The sequence below is a fragment of the Alosa sapidissima genome, chromosome 8 (genome assembly GCF_018492685.1).
Source record: "Alosa sapidissima isolate fAloSap1 chromosome 8, fAloSap1.pri, whole genome shotgun sequence".
Taxonomy (NCBI): domain Eukaryota; kingdom Metazoa; phylum Chordata; class Actinopteri; order Clupeiformes; family Clupeidae; genus Alosa; species Alosa sapidissima.
In genome coordinates, this window is record NC_055964.1 from 25,651,520 (window position 1) to 25,675,920 (window position 24,401).

General features: G+C 43.7%; 1 protein-coding gene across 2 annotated transcripts; it reads right to left on the bottom strand.

Annotated features, from left to right (window-relative positions):
• Nucleotides 1-17,576: 17,576 nt before the first annotated feature.
• On the bottom strand, nt 17,577-24,272 carry LOC121715248 (N-acetyllactosaminide beta-1,3-N-acetylglucosaminyltransferase 4-like). Of its 2 annotated transcripts, XM_042100734.1 has the most exons (3): nt 24,043-24,272; nt 19,385-20,226; nt 17,577-17,861 (listed from the first exon to the last, which is right to left on the bottom strand). In XM_042100734.1, the coding sequence occupies exons 2-3, from the start codon at nt 20,223-20,225 to the stop codon at nt 17,752-17,754; spliced, it is 951 nt and encodes a 316-aa protein (XP_041956668.1). In that variant the 5' UTR covers nt 20,226; nt 24,043-24,272; the 3' UTR covers nt 17,577-17,751. The 2 variants fall into 2 exon arrangements, with proteins under 2 accessions (XP_041956668.1, XP_041956667.1); XM_042100733.1 differs by lacking the exon at nt 17,577-17,861 and having other exon boundaries at nt 18,635-20,226; nt 24,043-24,226.
• Nucleotides 24,273-24,401: the final 129 nt, after the last annotated feature.

The window sequence follows — 24,401 nt, forward strand, 5'->3', positions numbered from 1 at the left end:
CCATGTGTGCTCTGCCCAGGCCTCAGGTAATCAGAAGTATATATTACAACCCCCTCTCCAAAAAACACTGTAAAATGTGAATGAAAACAGAATGGAATGATTTACTGACCCCCACCCCCTGTCAAGGTATGCACTTTCATTGTCACCCCAGGGCCGCGAACCGTACCTTAATAAATTAGTCTTAGCTAATGGCGATTGTCTGCCTGATCCTGAGCTAATAACAGAATGGGTAGAGATGTATTGGCCCGCCATATACTGTACGACTATCTGGGTGACAAGCCCAGTGTGTATACACGTGAAACGTCAGGGGCCCTTGTAGCCTAAATCATTCCATTCTGTTTTCATTCACATTTTACAGTGTTTTTTGGAGAGGGGGTTGTAATATATATTGGTTATGGTACAGTATGTTTCCATTATGTGACAGCCTACAAAACAGCAGACTAAATTATAAGTGTGATATGTAATGTAGGCTACTCGGCCTATCCTGTTTCTTTTAGGATAGGCTAAGTTTTAACTTAGCTGGTCATTCTTCATTCATTCTGGATCCAAGCTGTTATACAGTTATGTGCAAAATAGGATCCAAGTCAGGATCCAAGCTGTTATACAGTTATGTGCAAAATAATAGCAGTGTGTTTAAAACAACAGAGAAAAAGTTCCATGTTCCTAATACCATTTATTTCCATACATACAAAGGCACTAGGAGCAACACGCATTCAATTCCAAATGGAAAAAATGAACATTTTTTTTTTTATGACAATGAAGAAAAAGAATATAAGGTTGTTCAAATAACAGGATCTGCATTTTCATTTACAAACTGGAATATTTACTGTATAAACTGAATTTAGTTGTATAACCATTATTTCTGATCACTGCTTTACATCTGTGTGGCATAGAGTCAACTAACATTTGACACCTGCAAACAGAAATTGCAGCCCATGCTGACTGGACTACATTCCACAGATCTTCTTCATTCTTGGGTTTTGCATCAAAAATGTATGGAGGTCACTCCATAAATTCTCAATCAGATTGAAGTCCGGGGATTGCGCTGGCCACTTCATGACATCAATTTTGTTGGTCTGCAACCAGCATGTTGCCCGCTTGCTGGTGTGTTTTGGGTCGGTGTCCTGCTGAAAGCCCCATATTAAGGGCATTTCTTCCTCAGCATAAGGGCCCGTCCACACGGAGACGCTTTTTAGGTTAAACGCAGAGGTTTTGCTTCGTCTTGGCCGAGCGTCCAAACGAATCCTGTAAACGCACTGCCCGAAACCGCACTTTTCTGAAACCTGGTCCCAGAGTGGAGAAATCTGAAACCGTAGCCCGTTTGAATTCGTTTAGACAGCGAAACCGCACATCCTGCTTGCGTATCGATGATGTCATCACCTCAGCTGCCCTGGACTCAATACTAGTTTTCATACATGACATTACTGTTATGTCTCCACGACATGGTTTTATGAGATGTCAGTGTTTTATATGGTGCCTTTATTTTGATATGACCGCTGCTGGTTTCCAGTATCGTTTCCTGTTCGTTGATACTAGTGAAAGTAAACAGCTGAACATGCCGCGGCTCTCCCAATTCTTTTAGTGTTTTGCACACACACTACATTGGCGACGAGGATGGGATTTGCACTCCCACCACCTACACCTTTCCTGGCATTACCGGGCGAGCCTCCGGTACCGTGGATCCGTTGGCTGGAGTCGTTTGAAACTTATCTCGCAGCTCTCGGCCTGGAGGAGGCTAGTGACCCGCGACGGAGAGCACTTCTCGTGCATTGTCTCGGTACCGAGGGACAGCGCCTTTTTAGAACCCTGGGACAAGGGAAAAAGTATAAGGAGGCTACTAAACTACTCGAAGCACACTTTGCTGCTCCACAGACTGTCATTCTCCGCCGAATTGTCTTCCGGCAGCGCAAGCAAAAAGTGGGTGAGTCAGTTCAGCATTATGTAGCCGACCTCCGCAGTTTAGCTGTTTTCTGCAAGTTCGGTGATATGGAGGAAGAAATGATAAGGGACCAGCTTGCAGAGCATGCAACCCACCCCAAAATTCGCGAGAAGCTCATCATTGTCACCGGATGATCTGACTCTTAAAGCGCTGGAAATAGCCTTGCAAATAGAAAAAGCTACCGAGCTGACATCACAGCTAGCTTCCCGCGCACCTCCTCAGCCCGCCTTAACTCAGCATGTAGGATCCTGAGTGCTCACCTAGCCCCGCATCATCAGACACGGACACAGTGATAAATTACACAGCCCGCACACGTAGCCAGCCACGTCGCAGCTGTGGCAACTGTGGCTACTCTTCTCACATGAGCAGAGCCCCAACATGCCCTGCCAGAGGACAAGCATGCCAGCGCTGTGGGAAAGACAACCACTTTGCCAAAGTCTGTCGTTCTGCACCGGCTGGGGTCGGCCCACGGTCAGCCCCAACACCAATACACTCAGTCAGCTCTGCCCGTGTGTCCTTCAAGACGTGCACGGTGGAATTAGATGGGGTCTGTGTACCGTTGCTGCTGGATACCGGAGTGGCTATATCTCTTCTCAACTGGACCACAGTCAAGCGCTTCCTGCCCCACGTCATGCTGCAGACACCTTCGGCTGTTCTCCATGGATATGGCAATGCACAGATCGACTTAGTGGGCTCCCTCAGCTGTTCAGTGCGACACGGCAACAAATCCATGGCTTCCTTCACCTTTCAGGTGGCGCGGCATGGAGCTAACCTCATGGGCTTGGACCTCATCACCAGCTTGGGCTTCACGTTCATGGACAGCTGTGGGGCTAAGATTCTCCAGGTCAGCACACCATGGGAACAGCGATGGCCAGCACTCTTTTCAGGCCTTGGCTGTATCTCGGCTTTCACCCATCAGCCTCTACTCCACGTGGACATACACCCGGTCATACAGCCTCTCCGCCGCATTCCCCTGGCACTACGAGATGACATCACAGCAGAGCTGACAAAGCTGTTGGACATCGGCACCATCGAGCAAGTCAACGCCTCGCCCTGGATCTCTAACCTGGTCATTGCGAAGAAGAAGTCCGGGGGTTTGCGTGTGTGTGTGTGTGTGGACCTGAGGGCGGTGAACAAGGCCATTGTACCCGACAAGTACCCGCTGCCCACAGCAGAGGAACTGACTTCTCAGTTTTACGGCTCCACAATGTTTTCAAAGCTGGACCTCCGCCAAGGCTACCTGCAGGTACCTCTGCACCCGGACAGTCGTAACCTCACCGCTTTCGTCACACACACAGGCGACTTCTGTTACACGAGGGTCCCTTTTGGCCTATGCTCCGCCCCTAGCTGTTCCCAGAAAATAATGTCCACCATCTTCGCTGGTATCCCAGGGGTGGTGATATTTCTGGACGACATAGTAGTACATGGACCAACACCAGTCATCCATGACCAGCGACTCACACGGGTGCTCGACACACTGGCCTGCCATACTCTCACGCTAAATGGGGAGAAATGTATTTTTTCTGCGTCTGAAGTGGAGTTTGTGGGGTTTCGTCTGAGCTCAGAAGGCCTCAGCCCACTTCATTCTAATGTGGAGGCCATTCAACGGCTGCCCATGCCCTCCAGCCCGGCCCAAATTGCCTCTTTCCTTGGCATGACAGCCTACTACTTGCGCTTTCTTCCCCAGTACTCCTCCACCACCACCCCTCTACGGCAGCTCCTCAAAAAGGACGCCCAATGGGTTTGGACCCCTGCCTGCAATGATGCTGTCATACAGCTGAAGGCCCAGCTCATCGCACCACCAGTACTCGCACACTTCGACCCGTCCAGCCCAATGTTTCTCACCTGTGATGCCTCCAACTACGCAGTGGGGGCTGTGCTGTCTCAGTTCCACAGCGGCACGGAGCGACCTGTTGCGTTCGCCTCCCGAGCCCTCAGTTCTGCAGAACAGAAGTATTCCGTTGGGGAGAGAGAGGCCCCTGGCCTGTGTCTGGGCTTGTGAGCGGTGGCATATGTACGTGTATGGCTGTTCATTCACATTACGGACGGACCACCAAGCACTTACAGCCTTGCTGGCGACGTCTGGTTCTGGGCACAGGCCTCTGCGCATCCACCGATGGTACGAGAGACTTCACCAGTACAATTTCACGCTACAGTTCACACCGGGGCGAGAGAATGTGGTGGCGGACTTACTTTCACGCTCCACGCCACCTTTAGCTGTGGACCCGAATCCAGACAACAGCGACCTGGACCTCATCCAGCTCCTCCACTCCCCTCTGGAGGCGACAGTGTCACTCCAGGAGCTCCAACAGGCCTCTGAACAGGACCCAGTGCTCTCACAACTCCGCACTTTCATCCACTCTGGGTGGCCTCCAGCCTCCAGCCTACCAGAGAGTCTGGCGCCATTCCGCCGCTTTAAAGATGAACTTTTTTGCTGGAACGACCACTGCGTTGCAAGGGGCCATCGCACAGTCGTACCCTCCGCCTTACGGGCACGCGTCCTGTCCATGGCTCACGAAGGCCACCTCGGCATTGTCAAGGTGAAGCAGCGCTGCCGAGAAGTGGTCTGGTGGCCAGGCATAGATGGTGATGTTGAGGCTATGGTGAGAGACTGCACAGCCTGCTTGGTGAGTGGAAAGACTGGCCCCCCACCAGCTCCTCCCCTTCAGCCACTGCCGTGGCCAGCTGGGCCTTGGGAGCACATCCAAATGGACATTTGCGGTGAGCTCCGCGGCGTCCCCCATCACCAACGGTTCCTCATCGTAGCCTATGACCTGTACTCCAAGTGGCCGGAGGCAGTCTCTACCGGGTCGGTCACCACACAGGCGGTCATTGACTTTCTGGAGGTGCTTTTCGCTCGTTGGGGCATGCCCAAGACAGTCACCACAGACAATGGGCCGCAATTCATCTCTGCGGAGTTCACAACTTTTCTGGGTGAGCGGGGAATCAGACACTTACGTACAGCTTTCTATAACCCTCAGGCGAATGGGGGTGTGGAACGCATGAATCAGACGCTGAAGAACGGTATTAGAGCTCACTTAGCAGAGGGATTTCAGTTCTCAGCAGCACTTCTGCGGACCCTGCTGCACTACAGAGCGACTCAACATACCACAACGGACAGCTCACCAGCACTCCTGATGTTAGGGCGTGAGCTACCACTGCCCCTGGATCGCCTGCGTGTTCCTGCTCACCTGTCATCACAGGAGGCCCAGCGGGAACCAGCTGGCCAGCTACGCGACCGGGTCTCAGCACGACAGCAGGCAACTAAACAACGCTTTGACCGGTCCCACAGGGTCAAACACCCAAATTTCACCATTCTGGACTGGGTCAGGGTCCGAAGGCCCACACGGGGCCATAAGCTCCTGTCATTTTGGTCAGCGCCTTACCAGGTGACTGAGCAACTGGGCCCTGCCACCTTTCGCCTTTCAGACGGAACGCGGTGGCATGCACGCCGTCTCCACAAAGTGGCCCCACCTACCGCAACAGACCTGGAGGTCAGCCGAGATCCTGATCCGGACTCTGGAGGCCCAGTTAACCCCGCAGCACGACCAGTCCGTGCCCGCACCAAACCGGGCTACCTTGAGGACTATGTTGCAGATTTTTAATATTACTGCTGTTGACTATGCGTTGCAAGTACCAGCTCATCCAGACTGTTCCAGTTACTGAGTCTGGTGTTTTAAGGCACTTTAGGCCAAGTTCGAAATAGCCTTGTAATGATTAGTTCAAGTTGGACTGTCACAGTAGTCATGCACAAATGGATGGATCCGTTTGGACGCAAATATTCTTGATGCGGTTTCAGGGAAGACGGAGGAAAAAAAGATCGGTTTCGTATGTGTGGACTAGCCCTAAGGCAACATGACCTCTTCCAGTATTTTGAGGTACTGAAATGGGTCCATGGTCCCTGTTATGCGATAAATGGCCCACTCCAAAGTATGAGAAACATCCCCAAACCATTATGCTTGCACCTCCATGTTGTACTGTCTTCACAGTGTACTGTGGCATGTATTCAGTGTTTGGGGGTTGTCTCACAAACTGTCTGTGGCCTTTAGACCCAATAAGAAGAATCTTGCTCTCATCTGTCCATTGGATGCTTCTTTGCCATTCTTGTTATTCTATGATCTATGTGGATGGTAGTATTCCTTTTTCTACCACGTCTTACGGGTTTTCTTTGCCATTTCAATGCATTGGAGATCACCAATTATTTTCTGCACTTATTTGTATGTTTTCCCCTCTTCAATCAACTTTTTGATCCAAGTTCTTTCTCCTTCATCGCAATGTCTAGAACGACCCATTTTACTCTCACTGAGCAAGGGTTAAAACCAGCAGGTACAACATCTGCTGCCATTATTGACACCCATTTCTTCACAAACTGAATGACCTCCCTTAATTGAACTCCACACTGCTATTAATTTGAACACACCCCTTTCATTAAATGAGTCAATTACCCCCAATCAGCAGCATGCATGTCATGTCTGTTAAGTCATGGCCATTGCTCTGCTGCACCTAGTCATGAATTTGTTCCCATGTTGTAACATTATTTCTGCCAAAATCAGTAGGCTACTTAAACATTTTATTTGCCTATTGTCCTTTATAATTTGCTTTAGGCCTACCTTTATCTATCTTTATATTTTAGCCTACATTATTCAAATCACATATTAATTGTCATATGATGGGCACTGCCACCAGTCATAAAGCAAACAGGTGCGCTCTGTAACTCCTTGTGCAACTTTAAACATGAAGATGCGAGGCCCTGCGTTCAGAGGACAACAACTGTCCCTTGGTAGGCCTAGTGTATAGATGATATAAAAACAGCTGGCCATGTATAGTCTACATTCAAATATGACCTTTCTGTTGCGGAGCATCATGAGTGTTAATGTCATTTACCTCTCCTAAACGAGCACTATTGAACATTTTACGGTCTTTACATTAATACACAGGATTAGATGTTAAAATCCCTTGTGCCAAAATCCAAGGTAAAAACACATTCAGAAGCCCCTGCACAACTTTAACTTTAAAAAGCACACCACCCACAAATCCGCCAAACAAATGGTCACAAGCACAATACAAATGGCCCATCCAACAGCAGTATAGTATGCGGCATGTCATTGGGGTTATCAAGTGGGCACCCTCATTCACCGATGTTTCGTTAAGTTAGGCCCACGACACCTCATGAAGGCTTAACAGTGAAACCACCGTCCTGGAGACACTCCCCTCCATGCTGCCACCATATTACCACATTGAAATATCCAGTACCCAAAATACTCTTGACGCATGGTCAAGGTTGGCTAGGTTGGTCCGTCCCGTTGATGTGGACTGAACCATCGCCATAGAAACCCTGGCCAACCAACCATCAACCTAGGCACAGCCCATCACAAACACAAAACAAATTAGCCAGTTAGCTTAGGCCCCATCACAAACACAAAACAATATTAGCCTGATTGGAACACAAAATACTAGATCAGCTGTAAGAATTTTTCAATCACTCTATGGTAGGCCTTCGTTTTGTTTTTTTAGGAATAAGTAAGCTATAGGCCCATGTTCTTTTTACTTTCTTAAGTAGACTAGTTCTCATTAGCAGTTTCATGTCAAACCAGGAATAAGTAAGCTATAGGCCCATGTTCTAGTCTACTTAAGAAAGTAAAAAGTTCTCATTAGCAGTTTCATGTCATCCAGTCTTTAAAAACTACTGCTGATATTGATCATGCATATGATTTAGTGAAGAAAGACATGAGATCGTTGGTCTTGGAATTTTGAAAATTCAGACCTCAAATTACTGGCATTACCACATGGACATGGTCGTACGTCAGGTTGGAACCTGACGTGGAGATAAGCACTGTTGCACGTCAAAGTCGGGGTGCACGAAACTTGGTGGGCATGGAACCATTATTTTTCGTTCTGATCCGTCGTCCCCCACCGGACTGGACCCCCCGAAAGGAGGGTAGGGCAGACACAGTTTTCTGTGAATATCTCGAGAATTGTAGGGCCTAGGAGGACCACTTTTTTTGTATGTTGGTCTTAAAGGGCCATGTCAACCCATCCCATAACCACTCATTTCATGAATTGCGCCACCTAGTTAAAAATGAAAAAGCAAAAATGAGATGTTGTAATCGCAGGTATCTCTGACCTGACTTGGTCAAAACTGCACGAAATTGGAAGTGTAGGATCATTATGACACCCTCTAAATGCACACCAAGTTTTTTAGAATTCTGTTCATGGAGGGCCATACAATAAATTAATTTGTTACTGTGTGTACACCAAGTGGCCTGTAGGTGGCCGGACACATTTTTCTGTGAATATCTCGAGAACCGTAGGGCCTAGGACAGGGATGCAAGGGTGAAATTGGACAGAGGGCCAGATTTTTTTCAAGTGAGACCTCAGGGAGGGTTGCCGGTTTGAACCCCGGCCAGTAGGCACAGCTGAAGTGCCCTTGAGCAAGGCACCTAACCTTTCACTGCTCCCCGAGCGCCGCTGTTGTTGCAGGCAGCTCACTGTGCCGGGATTAGTGTGTGCTTCACCTCACTGGGTGTTCACTGTGTGCTGAGTGTGTTTCACTAATTCACTGATTGGGATAAATGCAGAGACCAAATTTCCCCTCACGGGATCAAAAGAGTATATATACTTATACTTATGTTTACTTACTCACATGTTAGGCTACTTGTATCGTCTACATTTTAACAACATGACAGAAAAACAAACTTTTGATTAAAGAACACAGTGTCATCCATTATCACTTATCATGAACATATCAAAAGCGGTCATGGTAGAACTGTTAATAAATACTTAATTGAACTGTAAAAGATCCATAAGTTGACAGTGTTACTATGAACTATCATAGTGAATTTTACAGTAAAACCATCAAATTACCACAAATAAATTAATGAGAATAGCAGCACTCTTTTTATGGAAGCCTTAGCTATGTAGCTATGACACCATGTGTGCAGGAAGGTCATCTTACTCAATGTAGCTCTAATATTCTCAGGGTCCTTGACTCTATATAGTATAATAGCACCTGCCAAGGTTAGAAAGACTTCAGTAAACCTAAAACACCATGGAGGAATATCACAACAGAACTCTGAACTCACACTATACTGACTTTGCACTCATTCACTCCTCAGCACTCATGACCCCCCCCCCCCCCACACACACACACACACACCTACATGACTTTTAGCACTTTTACATCTCTCTCCCTATGCTACCGACCTTTAATTTATTTTCTCCAACTTTTTCACGTCTCCATAGAACTTTTTATTTATTATTTTTGATATCTCCTCCATCTATCTACCCATGTCTTTGATTGCCTAGCCTTTTTGCCCCCCCCCCCCATCCCCACCCCCATCCCCAACACACACACTTACATAATCACTGTCATCACCTCACATACATACAGCACACTGCTAGCTACAGTAAGCCTCCTCTACATACGTAGGTGGGGGCAGCACACTGCCCCCACCTACCCACACACTCACTACACACACACACACACTACACACACACACACACACAGTCACTGCTCCACTCCCTTCCCGCCCACACACACATCTTCACTGTCATCACTCACATACATCATACATACAGTACTCTGCTTGCAATAGTAAGTCCCTTCACCATACTTGCAGTACACTGCCCCCCCCCCCCCCCCCCTCTCCCCTACCTACACAGCACATTATTTCATCAGGAAGCTTCTCCAACACACATATTGCACACTGCCCTCTCCCCACATACACAGCACACTATCCCATCTTCCCTGTCATCCCCCAACACACACACCAAGACCCCTGGCAGTTGGGTTAGCCCCTTGAGCCGTGGATCTGCCCAAGGTTTCTTCCTTGGTAAGGGAGTTTTTCCTTGCCCCTGTTGCTCTTGGGTGCTCCTTGTTGGTGCCCCCAATCCCAATCCTCCCCCACCTTTCTTATGCAGCCCTTGCCACTTAATCTACTAAACCCCTCTTCTACTGCACTCCCCCCATTAATGCATAAATAGGCTGACACCAGACATAATTTCACTGCATTTCTTACTTCCAGTAACTATATGCATGTGACAATAAACTTCCTTGTATCCTTGTATGTACCATTGCCATTCAGTCAAAATGCAATTCCCTGTGCTACTTTCAGACTGTTCTTTCTTTTTCATATATAAAATAAATCGTTTGGCCTAATTGACACAATACTTTGCAGATTCATCACTTAAACTAGCCTAGAAATCTAAACGCGCCCCTAGCGGCAGCTGCCAGGGCTAGTCTAGCAACTCTCCGTTGGCTTGTGAGCTCCAGAAATCGAAACTAAATCAGGGCATTGAAATCGTGTATAGAGTCGTTTGGTGGGCTTAACATAATGATTGATGTCAGAGTTGCAACGGTTTGGCTTGAATTCCCTGCTACTTGAAAACAAATATCCTATTGCGTCCTATTGCGTGCAGAGGGAATTTGAAAGACAACTGATTATCCCGCCCCTCGGACTGAGCACTGCGAACGGTGAGTGCCCAGACCCTACATTTTAATGTGAGTCTGGCTCGCCAGGCTAACAATAACCCATATCAACATTCAAAAACGTGTTAAAATTGCTGTAGTCTTCTAGCTTCTTTACCAACATTTTCAGTTCCATTTGAGTCACGCTTCATGAATGCTCTCTAGGCACACAACCTCCGTTTAAATATTCATGTCCAATGAGTTTCGAGGTTTGGTCATGCATGCTTGCCTACACAAACATGTTAGCCTAGTTTGACAAATTTACTTGTGCTGCATTACAATGCCCAGCTACCTCTGTTGCCAAAACAGATCATTAAGGCATGCTTTATTGGACATTCTGATATCTTGGAGTATTGTGAAATAATAAAACTTGTTTTATACAATAATGTTGTTATTGTACCATTAGGGAAGCAGGGCATCGATATGGGCAGAGAATGTCTAATTAGGGGTTTGCACGGCGTGTCATCAGATCTGGACATCGCCATATTGGAGATACTCGCCTCATTAGAAAGCATTAGGCACTGAAGTAAATCCCTAACATCGTCAAGGAAAATGGTTAATTATTGCCGTGTTTTAGGTTGTACCAATAGGTCAGACTGAGAAAAACATCTGGTGTAGGTATCGACTTCCAAAAGTTATTAAAAAACCAGGGAGAAGGGACAATAATGCCAGAAGTTATCAGAGGAAGGGGGGCGCTTGTGGTTGAACTTGGTACCGCTGTCTCGCTATCCGGCAAAAGATTCTTTGGACGCCGCCATTGGCATTGGCATTAATGGCATTTCCCCTTGTCCATGAGTCACGTATAACAGGTCACGTCAGTGGCCGTTATCCCTCACATGTCAGAGTAATGACATTCAAAAACGTACCTTTATATTACATTACAATTTATAAAGGAACGAAATGTCAAAAGAATTAAGCAATATGTTAGCTGGATGACACGAATATTAGTAAGGAAAAACAAGATTTTTACCGTAATGTCCAGTGAAATACATATGTTGTGGCGCTATTGCGCGGCACGGCCAGCAGATGACATCATTGCACTACAGCAACCAGGAACCAGCAATAAACCTCGACACTCGAGATTTTAGGGCCGTTGTCAGCCACAACGCACCATCTGAAAATCTGAATTGTGAAGTAGACCTACTCCATAGTCACGTGTGCCTGTTCATTCATTCCATGTCAATAGAACAAACCAAATTAAAATAGGCTAGTAATGCAATACTACATACAATACATATGTATAGATGCATGGATATACTGTATGTGTGTGTGTGTGTGTGTGTGTGTGTGTGTGTATATACACACACACACACACACATTCATACACATATATACAGAGAGAGAGCAATACAGAACAGGTTGTCGGTCTGAACTGAAGTTAGTGCTGCATGTAAACACACACTTGTCACGCTACATTTATATGTGTATGTAATGTATGTGTGTGTGTGTGTGTATATGTGTATATATATATTTATACAGAGAGAGAGAGGGCAATACAGAAGAGTTTTTGCTGTATGTAAACACACTTGTCACGCTACATTTATATAAATGCACAAATAGGCTGACACCAGACATAATTTCACTGCATTTCTTACTTCCAGTAACTATATGCATATGACAATAAACTCCCTTGTATCCATGTAACAGCTGTGCTGCTACAACCTTGTTACTCTTTGATACAGCGGAATAAACCTATTAAGTGTACCAGTTAATTACTTACATGTACATATGACATGTATGTTGTGTATTCGATGTCTTGGAACAGGTCTACTAATTCACTACATCAACTGTGTTGGTACACACTTATTGCTCTTTGATACAGTGGCATAAGTACTAAGTACTTGGGCAATTCCATGGAAAATTATGTTTTTTCTAACATCCATAACGCCAATAAAATGTGATGGTATGGTATGATGTGAATGATTACATGAAATTTGAGCATTTGCTATTTTTGGCTGAAGAATGTACATGAGAAAAAATGCACAAAAAATGAATAGTAACATTCACATCATACAAATGCCAAGGCATTTTACTGGCGTTATGGATTTGACAAAAAGTCAAAGTCAAGTGGAATTGCCCACTTACAATTACATATTATATTACATTACATGTTGTGTCATTGGTGTCTTGGAACATGTCTGCCATTACCCTACATACTGTAGTACATGTATCAACTGTGTTATTTATTACTCTTTTGATACAGTGGAATAAACCCATTCAAATAAAGTGTACCAGTTAAGTACTTACATGTACATATTATATACATCCTGTCAATGATGTCATGCATCCTGTAATTGATGTGTTGAAACGTGTCTGCTGTTACACCATACAGTACATGTGAATTAGTAGACCTGTTCCAAGACATCGAATACACAACATACATGTCATATGTACATGTACAGTAAGTAATTAACTGGTACACTTAATAGGTTTATTCCACTGTATCAAAGAGTAACAAGGTTGTAGAAGCACAGCTGTTACATGTACACTGAAGACAATGAGGCCTTGACTGGAGCTAAGAATGATTTGTATATTAAATCTTTCATGACCAGATTTACCCCATCCAGCAGGTCTCAGGTCAGCTCTTTGCCTCTGATGAAAATATAGGCAAATTGGCAACGTTTTGTAAAAGCACTCAGTATTACAATGTAACAACTATAGCCTATGTAGGTACCCACAAATACATAATGCAAGTACAATGATAGTACAGTACCTGATAGTACATGTTGTTACACAGGTTGTACCACTGTACCTAATTAGGTAGGTACACTGTAACAGCGACACATTAAAATAAAGTGTTGCCGATGAATTTCCCCAGTAGTGGACAATAAAGACTTCTCTTCTAGCCTACACGTCACATGTAGCCTACTAGAAGTGATGTTTCAGCTAGAAGTCATGGTTCATAAATTAACCCTCCAACTTTGCTAATGCACAGAACAAGTGTGCTGAGCTTTGTTTTTGGTTCTTCAAAGTGTTGTAAGTAAGGTGGTGTAAGTAGCCTATAGGCAGGCGGTGAGACAGGTCAAGAAATATGGTGCAGTGAAACACTATACAGTTGATTTTCAGAAGGTGGTTTAGAGTAGTATAAATGAAAAATAAATATGTGCACTGTATTACTGTAAGGGTCCTGTCCGTGCTCCTTTGTTTGTTCCCCATGTGCTTTGTGTTTACCTACCTGTCACCTGTCTTTGTCTCCGCCCCATCTCCTTATTTGGTCTGTGCTTCCTGTCTTGTTAGTTTTCCCTCCGTTTCTGTTTCCACACCTGTTCCCCGTTATTGTCTTGTTGGTCTCGTCCAGTCCTCTGTCTTTCTGTTAGTTTAATATTGGTTTCCACCTGTCTCTTGTTTTACCTTGATCATTGTCCACCTGTTCCCTGTTACCCATTGTGTATGTAAACCCTCTGTCTCCTCTCTGTCCTTGTCGGTTATTAGTCTATGTGGGTTGTGTTCTTGAATAAAGATTCTTGTAGTTCAACGATTCCCTTGCCATACTTTGCCCGTGCAGCCGTGACAATTACCTTATAAGAGCAGAATAAATATGGCTATGAATAACAATGTCAGTTGATATTATTTTATATGTTGGTGACACTACATTAATAAGGAGAATACCAATAATAAACAATAATGTGAATGCAATATCAATGGGAATAAATGCAAATCAACAAATACTATAACATACAAACAATTACTCAGAACAGCCTAAGTGCATGGTGAACAAATATGTCTTTATACCCCTGTTGACAGGTGCATGCAAAAACACAGAAAGCAGACAAGGATGTTGTTTTTATAACACATGTAATAAGCAATGAACATTTGAAGATGTATTGTTTTGTTCTTCTAACATCAATAGTAGTTGTTCAGAGGTTGTAACATAATGATAAATACATGCTGCCTGTCACATTATGAATATATACCCTGTCTTGTCTTGCACATCAGACCCAGCACCGTCTGCCTTGACATCAGGTACCCACCGCCACCCACGTAGGGCGGCCTTAAGGGCTTGAAACGTTACCAATACAAAATTACTTAAATGGTAGCTCTCCGGTGTGCAATTCCATCCTTACCATGGGGATTTTATTGTTTGTAACTGATCTGATTGAATTTGATGGAAAATTACTCTTTTTACATCATAAATGTGCAACCATTCAGAAGCAACGCCAACATTTTCCCTAATGCATACAAAAATGACGCATAGTTTCAAAAACAGTTTTTGTAGAAAACCTGTAATCCCTCATAAAAGTGTGTCTATTTCATGTCACGTCCATAACACTGATGAAATAGATTGTAAATGATGGAATAGAAAGTAGACGGGCTCTGGTGCAAACCCCTAATAAGGGGAGAACCATAGACATAATATACATAGACGCCGCATTGGCTGCTGGAAACGAGAAATGCGGCCGCCATCTTGGACCGGTCATACTCCTCGTTGCGTTGCAGCAGAAGACACAAGATGCCAGTACTGTGCAGCATGTTCCTGCTCAAATCGACGAACCATCGCAAACAGGGCTCGGGGGATTTACTTTTCTCAAGTAAGATTTAACATTACCGTACTAATGGTTGTATTTTGTGAATAGAATATTACCAGAGAGTTGAGAAGGAGCAAGGATCTTTGATATTACTGTATGAGAATCGTAGCCAGCTAGCTAGGCTGTTTACTCAGTGTTCACCTGGCTATGAACTGAGACTTAATAAGTCATATTACACTGACTTAGATTACAACTGACACAAAAAGGCTATTGTAGAAATAAATCATACTAGATTTGGCTGGCGAATTTTACACAAGTGGCACAGACTGTAGCCTATATTATTGGGCAATCGCTAGCTGCTACTTGTAGCCTAAGCGTGTTGGTAGCTTCACTATTTTCTGAATAAAGTAACTTTTCAATAGCTTAACTTCTTTATTTATCAAGTGGCTTAGCCACACAAGCTACACTTTTCTTGTCATGTGTAATTGGCACAATTTAAAGTAGCTTCCTATGTAGAGAACTAGCCTACTGCTGTGTTTGTGTTAATAATACATTTGACTGGGTGGTAGTATTGTGTAGTGTTTTATTCATAGCAGAGTAACTGATAGTTTAGCTCACTACAATGTCTAAGTAGCTTGCCCAACACTGTATTATTCACATGTTATTTACCCTAACAAGAATAAGATGCCTCTCAAATTCCTTTATTCATTTATTTATTTTATATCTCCCCAGAACAACTGCCTTGCTCAAGGAGACTGTGAATGAACTGAATAGTCTCCTCACATCCCTGGAACTGAGGAAGGTGCAGCTCTTCATTGCAGTATTGGAGGGCATCTGCTACACTGTGACTGAATATTTGATTTATGAGCTCCACCTTCATCACCTGCATTCACCACTCTGTGTCCCATTTCCCCATCGTCTGGTTGACTCGGTCCTCTTTTAGGGAGTTTACCCAGTTTCACTATGTACTGCTATCTTATTTGCCCACCTGCTGTCTGAAGCACTTTTTTCTTAGCCAAAGTGTACCCAAGCAATTTTAGCAAGGTGGGAACATATAAAATTACATGCACCAGTTATCGAAATCATAGAACCAACTGCATGACAGTAACCTCTGTCTCACTGAGCCTGTGAAGACACTCCCCGATTCTTTACTGATTGCAATGAACGGGGCTGATCTTAGCAGTTTCTAAAATGTTTCTTAATTCTTATTTATTTAATCTCTTCATTGGGGCTGAAAGCTTTCTGTGAACTGTAAATAACAGATGCTGGTGATGAACCCATTGACACTGTACAAGTGACAAGTCACCTTTTTGTCTTGAATTGATGAAGTTACACTTACTATGCCAAACCAATGTCTGTTTTTTAAGGATCAGAAACAAACCTACAAACTTGCACTTTACAATATTTATGGAACTTGTCTAACAAATGCTGTTGATATTGAACCCAGTTACTCCATTTCCTTTACTTATGCCACACCAATGTCTGTTCATCAAACTTTATTTTTGATGGCACTGAACTGAAAATGTTAATGGATTTTTTCTGTCAATTTAACCCATTAAAACTTGTATCAAACCAGTTTCTGTCTATGCTGTCAAACATGGATTAGTTATGTTCCCAGTGTTTATATTGGATGTCATCACTTTATAATATATCATATATGAGAATATTCTATTACTATTAAGCCCACTATGAATATTAAAATACACACAACCATGTTTCCTGTATACAGCTTTTCTACTGGAAGGTTTACAACTTATTCTGTCAATTTACCCAAGTTTGTCACTAAACCACATAGGCCTACTTGGAATACCCCTCAGATGTCTGAATGGCACTGATCTCACTTAAATGTTTATAGAACCTTTCTGTGAATAATGCTGTTGATGGAACTTTTCTGTCAACTGTGAACTATATTTAACTCATTAAACTTGTATCAAACTAGTTTTGTCTATGCTGTCAAACATGGATTATGTCCCCAGTTTTGATATCGGACGTCAGGTCACTTTATATCATATATCAGAATATTCTATTACTGTTAAACCCACTATGAATATTAAAATACGCTAAATCATGTGTCCTATATCATAGCTACATGTATGACCTTTGCAGCAAAAAAAACCGAGTGAGAATCTGTTCGGTATTCAGTGAGATATGATTAATTAAGTGCGCTGACAGCTCATCTCACAGGCCAAACAGATTACACTGAGTGGAGTGGATGACCGGTCCAAGATGGCGGCTCCAAATCTCGTCAGCGCTAGTAAGGAGTAGCCGTCGATGCGGCGTCTATGTATATTATGTCTATGGGGAGAACTGCCACTCTCGGAAAACTTCCGGTTTCTGAACTGGTTGCAGTTCCTTCTGTGGTTCCACATGAGGGCGCTCGTCCACGTCTGCAGAATGCATGGAGGTCTATGGAGCTGTACCCCTCAAAATCCACTTTTCTCGGGATATAATTTTTTTTTCAAGTAATTTGAGTATTGTATTCGAAAGGGGAGGCAAAGAAAATACACTTGGTTGAGTATTATTTTTTAAAGTCACTTAATTGTTCTTAAAAGCCTTTCAAATGTGTCAATGACGTCAAAAAGACATAAGTACTCGTTCATTCAACTTTTGACCTATAACCCATGTTGAAGTTATACAAACTACAATCAAATCTGAGATTTGTCAACGACAATCAGGTGAAAGAGACAATTTTAGCCGTCTAGCTCCATTGACTCCCATTCATTCTGCACTCATGGCGATCGCCCCCAGTGGAACTCTGGTGGAACTGCATCCAAAATTCAGTACAATGGGACAATGAGACAGGGGTCAAAGTGCTTTTGGCCATTTTTGAAGCCAAATGTCAGAATACCACTGTGGTGTGTGGGAACAATGTCCATTTGCTACAAACACATGCCTACAAACACGTCATCAATGGGAAACAGCTCTATATTATGGGCTGCTACATTCAGACCCAGCACCGTCCGCCTTGACATCAGGTACCCACCGCCACCCACGTAGGGCGGCCTTAAGGGCTTGAAACTTTACCAATAAAAAATTACTTAAATGGTAGCTCTCCGGTGTGCAATTCCATCCTTACCATGGGGAAAAAAAGTTCTGCACACACATAGAACTGTTGTTAAAATGTCTATATTTTATTTTTTGTAACTGATCTGATTGAATTTAATGGAAAATTACTCTTTTTACATCATAAATGTGCAACCATTCAGAAGCAACGCCAACATTTTCCCTAATGCATACAAAAATGACGCATAGTTTGAAAAACAGTTTTTGTAGAAAACCTGTAATCCCTCATAAAAGTGTGTCTATTTCATGTCACGTCCATGACACTGATGAAATACCATGTATTCTTAGGATGTAGTAAATGATGAAATTTAAGGATTTGTCAGTATTCAGAGGACAGAGGTTACATTCAAAGTTATGGAAATGAATTCACTGATTCTAAGTTTGTCCATGCTAGGGGGTTTTGTTTAGCCTACCATATGATTCCATGACGCTGGAACTGCCCTTTGTTAAAAAAACAAATATTGGCTTAACCAATAATATTAGTAGTTTTTAGGCCTAGGTTTAACCAATCTGTTTTTAGAGTACATGAATGAACAGCCTATGGACCCTTTCAAGAGAGTTCCATTATCAGCATCATAGTTGGCCCCACAAGACTTCCTTTTTAACATTCCATATGTTATCTTAATGCAGAGGAAGTAGATTGGGGCCCAAATAGAACGTTCAAGCATTGTTTTTGTTTTTATTGTTGAAAGGGTCCATAATCTACTTCAGATCCTGATGATTTTACAAGTTCACCCTGTTTTACCCAACAGGTTCAACAAGTTCTCCCGGTATCTTTTACCCAAAACGTATCAGATTCTCTTTCTACATTCGGCAACTCCACCATGCACCTCCACCACGCACGCACACACACGCACACACACGGTCAAAAGTTTGGGGTCACTTAGACCTGTAACGTTAGATATTAAGTCTAATAGGAAATATAAGAAAAATAGAAATAAATATACTGGGCTATAAGAAATGTAAGAAAAATAGAAATAAATATACTGGGCTATAGATTAGGCAGATTACATATGATGAGTCTATAGGTGACAAAAACAATTTGAAGGAAATCGTTTTTGTCAACGCTGTGGAAAAATCTGCAAACATATTCACAGATTACAGTTGATGCTGGCCGTATAGGGCAGGGGGTGGTGGGCCTGCCTCACAGTGTTTTCCTGCTCCTTCCACAGGGCAGGTTGCTGTCCAGCATGAGGGCCCACATGACCCACATTTGAGTAGGGTTCAGCTTGTGCACCAGCAGGATGTCACGAAAAAAACAGGGGTCAAAGTGGTTTAGGCCATTTTTGAAGCCAAATGTCAGAATACCCCTGTGGTGTGTGGGAACAATGTCCATTTGCTGCAAACACATGCCAACAAACACGTCATCAATGGGAAACAGCTCTATATTCTGGGCTGCTACATTCAGACCCAGCACCGTCCGCCTTGACATCAGGTACCCACCGCCACCCACGTAGGGCGGATAGGGCTTATCATTGGGGTACATTTCAACAGGGATAAAGTACTTTGAATCACTATGTCGGATGGGGAAGGAGTGAGGGAGGACGTCTCCAGTGAACAGGTGATTCTCAGGTTTGTAGGCTTTCAGGAACTCAAGCAGGTTCTCTGTGTGCACAAACACGTCATCGTCGCCCTTGAACACAAACTGTGCGCTGCTGCATGAGCCCGAGAACCAGCTGAGGAATCGGACCTCCTTCAGGGTCAGGTTGAAGAAGGAGTCCGCAAAATCCCACTGCATGATGTCCGCGTAGCGACGGCTCTCCCACTCCAGCAGTGGCTGCAGCTTGTAGCTCTCCACCTTGTCATGTGAGCGGCCCATCAGGAAGACGAGCTTCACCCGTCGACCCTGGATGCGACCGGCGTGACCCCAGGTGTCCCGCAGTGCAGCACGACGCTCTACTTGTGTAGCTGTGGACTTGATGGCCAAGAGGAGATAGAGGTCATCCTCGCAAGGAGAAGGGCTCAGTAGGGCTGGAAATGCCCGGCAATGTCTGTAGCGTAGGAATTCCTGGTGTAACTGGGGAAGGTGTGAAGGAATGATTACCGTACTGTCATTGACTGAGCACGTAAAGTTCTCCTGGAAGGGGCCTGGGACTGTAAGTGAGGGATTGTCAATGGGAGGTCTGCTTGACAACACAAAGGGGAGGCTTTGAAAGGGGGAAGCTGGAGAGTCCGGTGTGACGACCCGGTGGTGGTCCTTCTTGAGGATGACAAAGCAGAAGAGGCAAGCCACAGTGCAGAACAAGGGCCAACAGTAGCGGTACTTAAATGTTCTTATATTCATCTTCATTCTGAGAAGCACAGCAGATGGGGAAGCAGGTCAAGCAAATGAAGGGTAATGACAATAAAATGTAAGATTTTACCAATTATTACCAAGTGGTCATCACAACATGATAGGGATTGGTCTTCAACTGAAGGGAACAGCCTAATCACCTAATCTGAAATTGTATTTAAAATCATGTGTGTAGTTTGCCCCGAAGATGTGTATTAAGAATAGAAATAGAAATAGAGGATACATGTATTCATTTAGCATGTGCATTTATCCTAATTTACCGAAAGAGTAATAACATTCAAGCTACTGTGCAGAGCAGAGGAAACCTAGACAGAAATTACTGCACATCCGTCAGCGACCAGATAAGAGTGCGGGTGTCAGTAAAGGTGTCTGGCATTGTAATTTAATCTTAAACAACGCTCATTGGTCCGTGTAACGCTTTGCAGTGCTTTGTTCTATTTGCTCCATCCATCTGATCCAAATAAAAATGTGTTCAATAATCCCATTTTCATTTTTTTTTTAACTGGTCAGCAAATAGATAATTGCTGCTATTTTCTACATTTGTCATTAGTCACACAAGATAAAGAAAAAAACAAACTGGATTGAAAACAAAAGTGGTCCGTGTAATGCTTTGCAGTGCTTTGTTCTATTTGCTGCATCTGATCCAAATAAAAAATGTGTTCAATAATCCAATTTTCAATCGGGGGGGGGGGATACATATTGGCGCGCGGTGTTGGTAATCACATTTAATCAGCGGATGTAGAGATAGAGGGCTATCAAACACAGTTCAGCTTGCATCAAGGTGCCAAGCGATTGATAATGTCAGCTCGAGATCAGAACCGTATGCAGAGGGAGACATTGCTGCGTCCTGACACTTATGAGTAGGCCTACATGTTCTAGCCTATGTTCTGGGAGGCTTTGAAGACCTATATGAGCATTACCAATGGACTTGAGCCCTAGCCTACAGGCCAATGTAGGCTATTTGCTGTTGAAATTAATAAATGGATAAACTGATAAATTAGGCTCACTGTTGTGTCTTCGTTTAGCCTAATGAAACATAGTCTAGCGTAAAGCGTTAAATAAGCAAAAATGCCATGTCAAACAGTGCTTGGGGTTAAGTTATGTTTAACGTGCCTTCTCTCAAAATGTTTTAGTTATCAATCTCTAAAGTAATGTCAAAATCACAAACAACTTCAGGCGGCGCTCTCTTCCACCATCTAGCCTGGCCCAGCTAGATGGTGTTCTCCCCCCGGTGCTCGTGGTTCAGTCCAACCACAAGGGCAAAAAAGGGAAATTAGAAAATTGACGCATCATTTTAATTTTTAACTTCTGAACAGAAAACCGTAACTGTGCTCAATTGAAAATCAAAATAAGCAACAATAACCCATTTACTATGCTGTCCTAAAGAATGGATAACGGATTTTTAAGCCTATTTTTATATTTTTTCATGTAAATTCTGCAAATAGAACATAGCACTGCAAAGCGTTACACGGACCCTCATTATCCATCCATGTGCGATGTCTACTATTAAAGACGTTAAATGAAAATATAGGCTACTACTGGACGTAGACTTACCCTACGTTCTTGAACGCAGCATGACTGCACTTCACCACTAGACTATATGAGCAAACCGCATACGATCGATTTGACAGGACTCGCAGAAGTCCGCAGAAGTCACCCTGCTTTGATGCGCGTTTTGTCTATTTACATAAGTGTTCATTGGGCTAGCCTATGGTTGTGCGAAAAAAGTATTGTTTGCTGTTGAACTTGAGCTTCGCCTCTTCTATGTTTACTGACAAAGCCATAAAGTATGGCCCATAATACAGCATACTTCAATGATTGTGTGAATTGATCTGTATCTATCCTTTGCCATTCAGACCTCCGGAAAGTTCCCAGATATTTTGAAACACCTGTTAGCAATCTCTGATGGCGGAATATTCAATGGCTACCCGACAACATCTCAGTGCAAATTCCAAAATTGTTCGTCTATTTATTTCCACGGTTCAACACACGAGACGACTGAACACCCAGGTGTTAATATCACTATGTGTACATTCGCCTATAATACTAGAACATAGTTTGGCTGCAATAGCTTTATTAATTTCTGCCAGTTAGTGCATTTTCCCTGTGTATAAGTTAAAGACTACATGCATTACTGTGTTTGACACTGAGAGTATAGCCTATCTGAGACGGTGGTATGGTTCAAATGAGTTACGTTGTGACATTTAGAATGGCACTCAGACTAAATCGCTTAGTCTATTTTTTGTAGGCCTATTGTGAAGTTGAAATGAAATATTGACTATTGCAATCAATAATATGTTGAAGTTAATTAAAATGAATCAATTTCTAAATAAAATCTCTGTCTGTTGTGTGCGTGTGTCAAGTTATACCCTGTAGGCCTACCGTGCGCATACTGCGCAAAAGCGCCACTCGCGCCTAGGCTATTTAATTGTATCGCCTTATAGGCTATGCGCGGGATGTGAACTGATGGAATATCGGAATCATGAACAAGTACAAGGTGTGGTTATTTGTGAAGGGTGTGAGAATGTAGGCTACGTAAAGATCGGGAATTATTAACAGGCATACCAAGAATAATGTCAAAGAGAGCAGAGGGAGTGGGGGTCTTCAATGAGGCCTATACATTTATCAGTTTGTGGGTAATGCACAGAGTAAGTGCTTGACATTTTCCACATGTTTGTGTAGGCTACCTCAAAGTATTTGATTATGTTGGATGACATTTTGTTGTTATTAATGACGAGACGGAGGCATGTGGCAAGCATAGTGGCTACGCGCTCCGAACGTTCGCCTACCCCCTTGAGACTCACGGAAAGGGCTCGATAGTGTAGCCTACTCAAACCCGCACGCCCTTTGAAATGCAACACTGGGACAGCCCTAACCCCTTACGAATTTTAGCGAGAACGCTATGTTGTATTATAGGCTAATGCACACATATATCAACACCTGGGTGTTCTCGTCGTCTCGTATTGAACGGTGGAAAATTAATACACGAACAATTTTGGAATTTGCACTGAGATGTTGTCGAGTAGCCATTGAATATTCCGCCATCAGAGATTACCAACAAGTGTTTCAAAATATCTGGGAACTTTCCGGAGCTCTGAATGGCAGGGGACAGATCAGTTCACACAATCATTGGCTGCATTATGGGCCATAATTTATGGCCTTGTCAATTTAACATAGAAGAGGTGAAGCGCAAGTTCAACAGCAAACAGGACTTTTCAGCACGTATCAAACCATGTAGGCTAGCCCAATGAACGCCTATGTAAATAGACAAAACACTCACACGTATCAAAGCAATCGTTGTTTAAGAAGAGTGAAAAGCAGTTTGTAGTAAAGCTTCTCTGGCTAAATTGTGGTGCCCCTTCTGTCCCTTGGTGCCGTGCGCACAGTGCGAGATGCGCGTGGTAGCGGCGGTACTGGACACCTTGTTCCAGGTGCGTTTACAGTAGCCTACTATTAACAAGTTAAAGATGAGCTGGAATGGGAATGGAAAACCGGGAATGGAGCTGTCCCTGACGTGACAAATCAAAATCACCCAAAATACGGGATGTCCCGTAATTCGGGACGGTTGGCAACCTTAGTTACGTTGTCGTTCTTTTCTTTCAACTTGAAGGCATTCAGGGCTACAGCCTCTTTCCCACTGCGCAGTGCGCACCCACGAGGTCCAGTCGCTCGCAGTCCTCACAAGAAACTAAACTACATAATCTATCACAAAGTGAACCAACTGATCTATTAGGCTAGTTTTTAATGACTGTCAGTCGTCAATGTCGCCTACAGAAATTCTATTTAACTATATAAATGAAACAAGACCGCTTACCAGCACTAATAATTTCCAGTGGTTGGCTGTTGCGGACGGACTATAAAACTGCTCACCCGGCAATAGCCTTTTCCGATTCCAATTTCGCTGCACTTCCACCGTACGAAGCTTTGTCCCTGTGATTTTGTATATGGCTTGCAGGGCGGTCGTGATGTCCCTCTCTACGACAGACTACGTCACACACGTTCACGTGGGACATGCGTGTTTAAATATGATGAGGCATATCACAGTCAAACAGTGTTCCGAAATCATAACAGATGCTAGGTTATCCCTTGTGTTTGTTACTCTCATTTGTATTTACCCTCCTGCTTGGTTTATTATAGTCTTAACATTGTAAGGAGAGGTACTGAATGACGCAA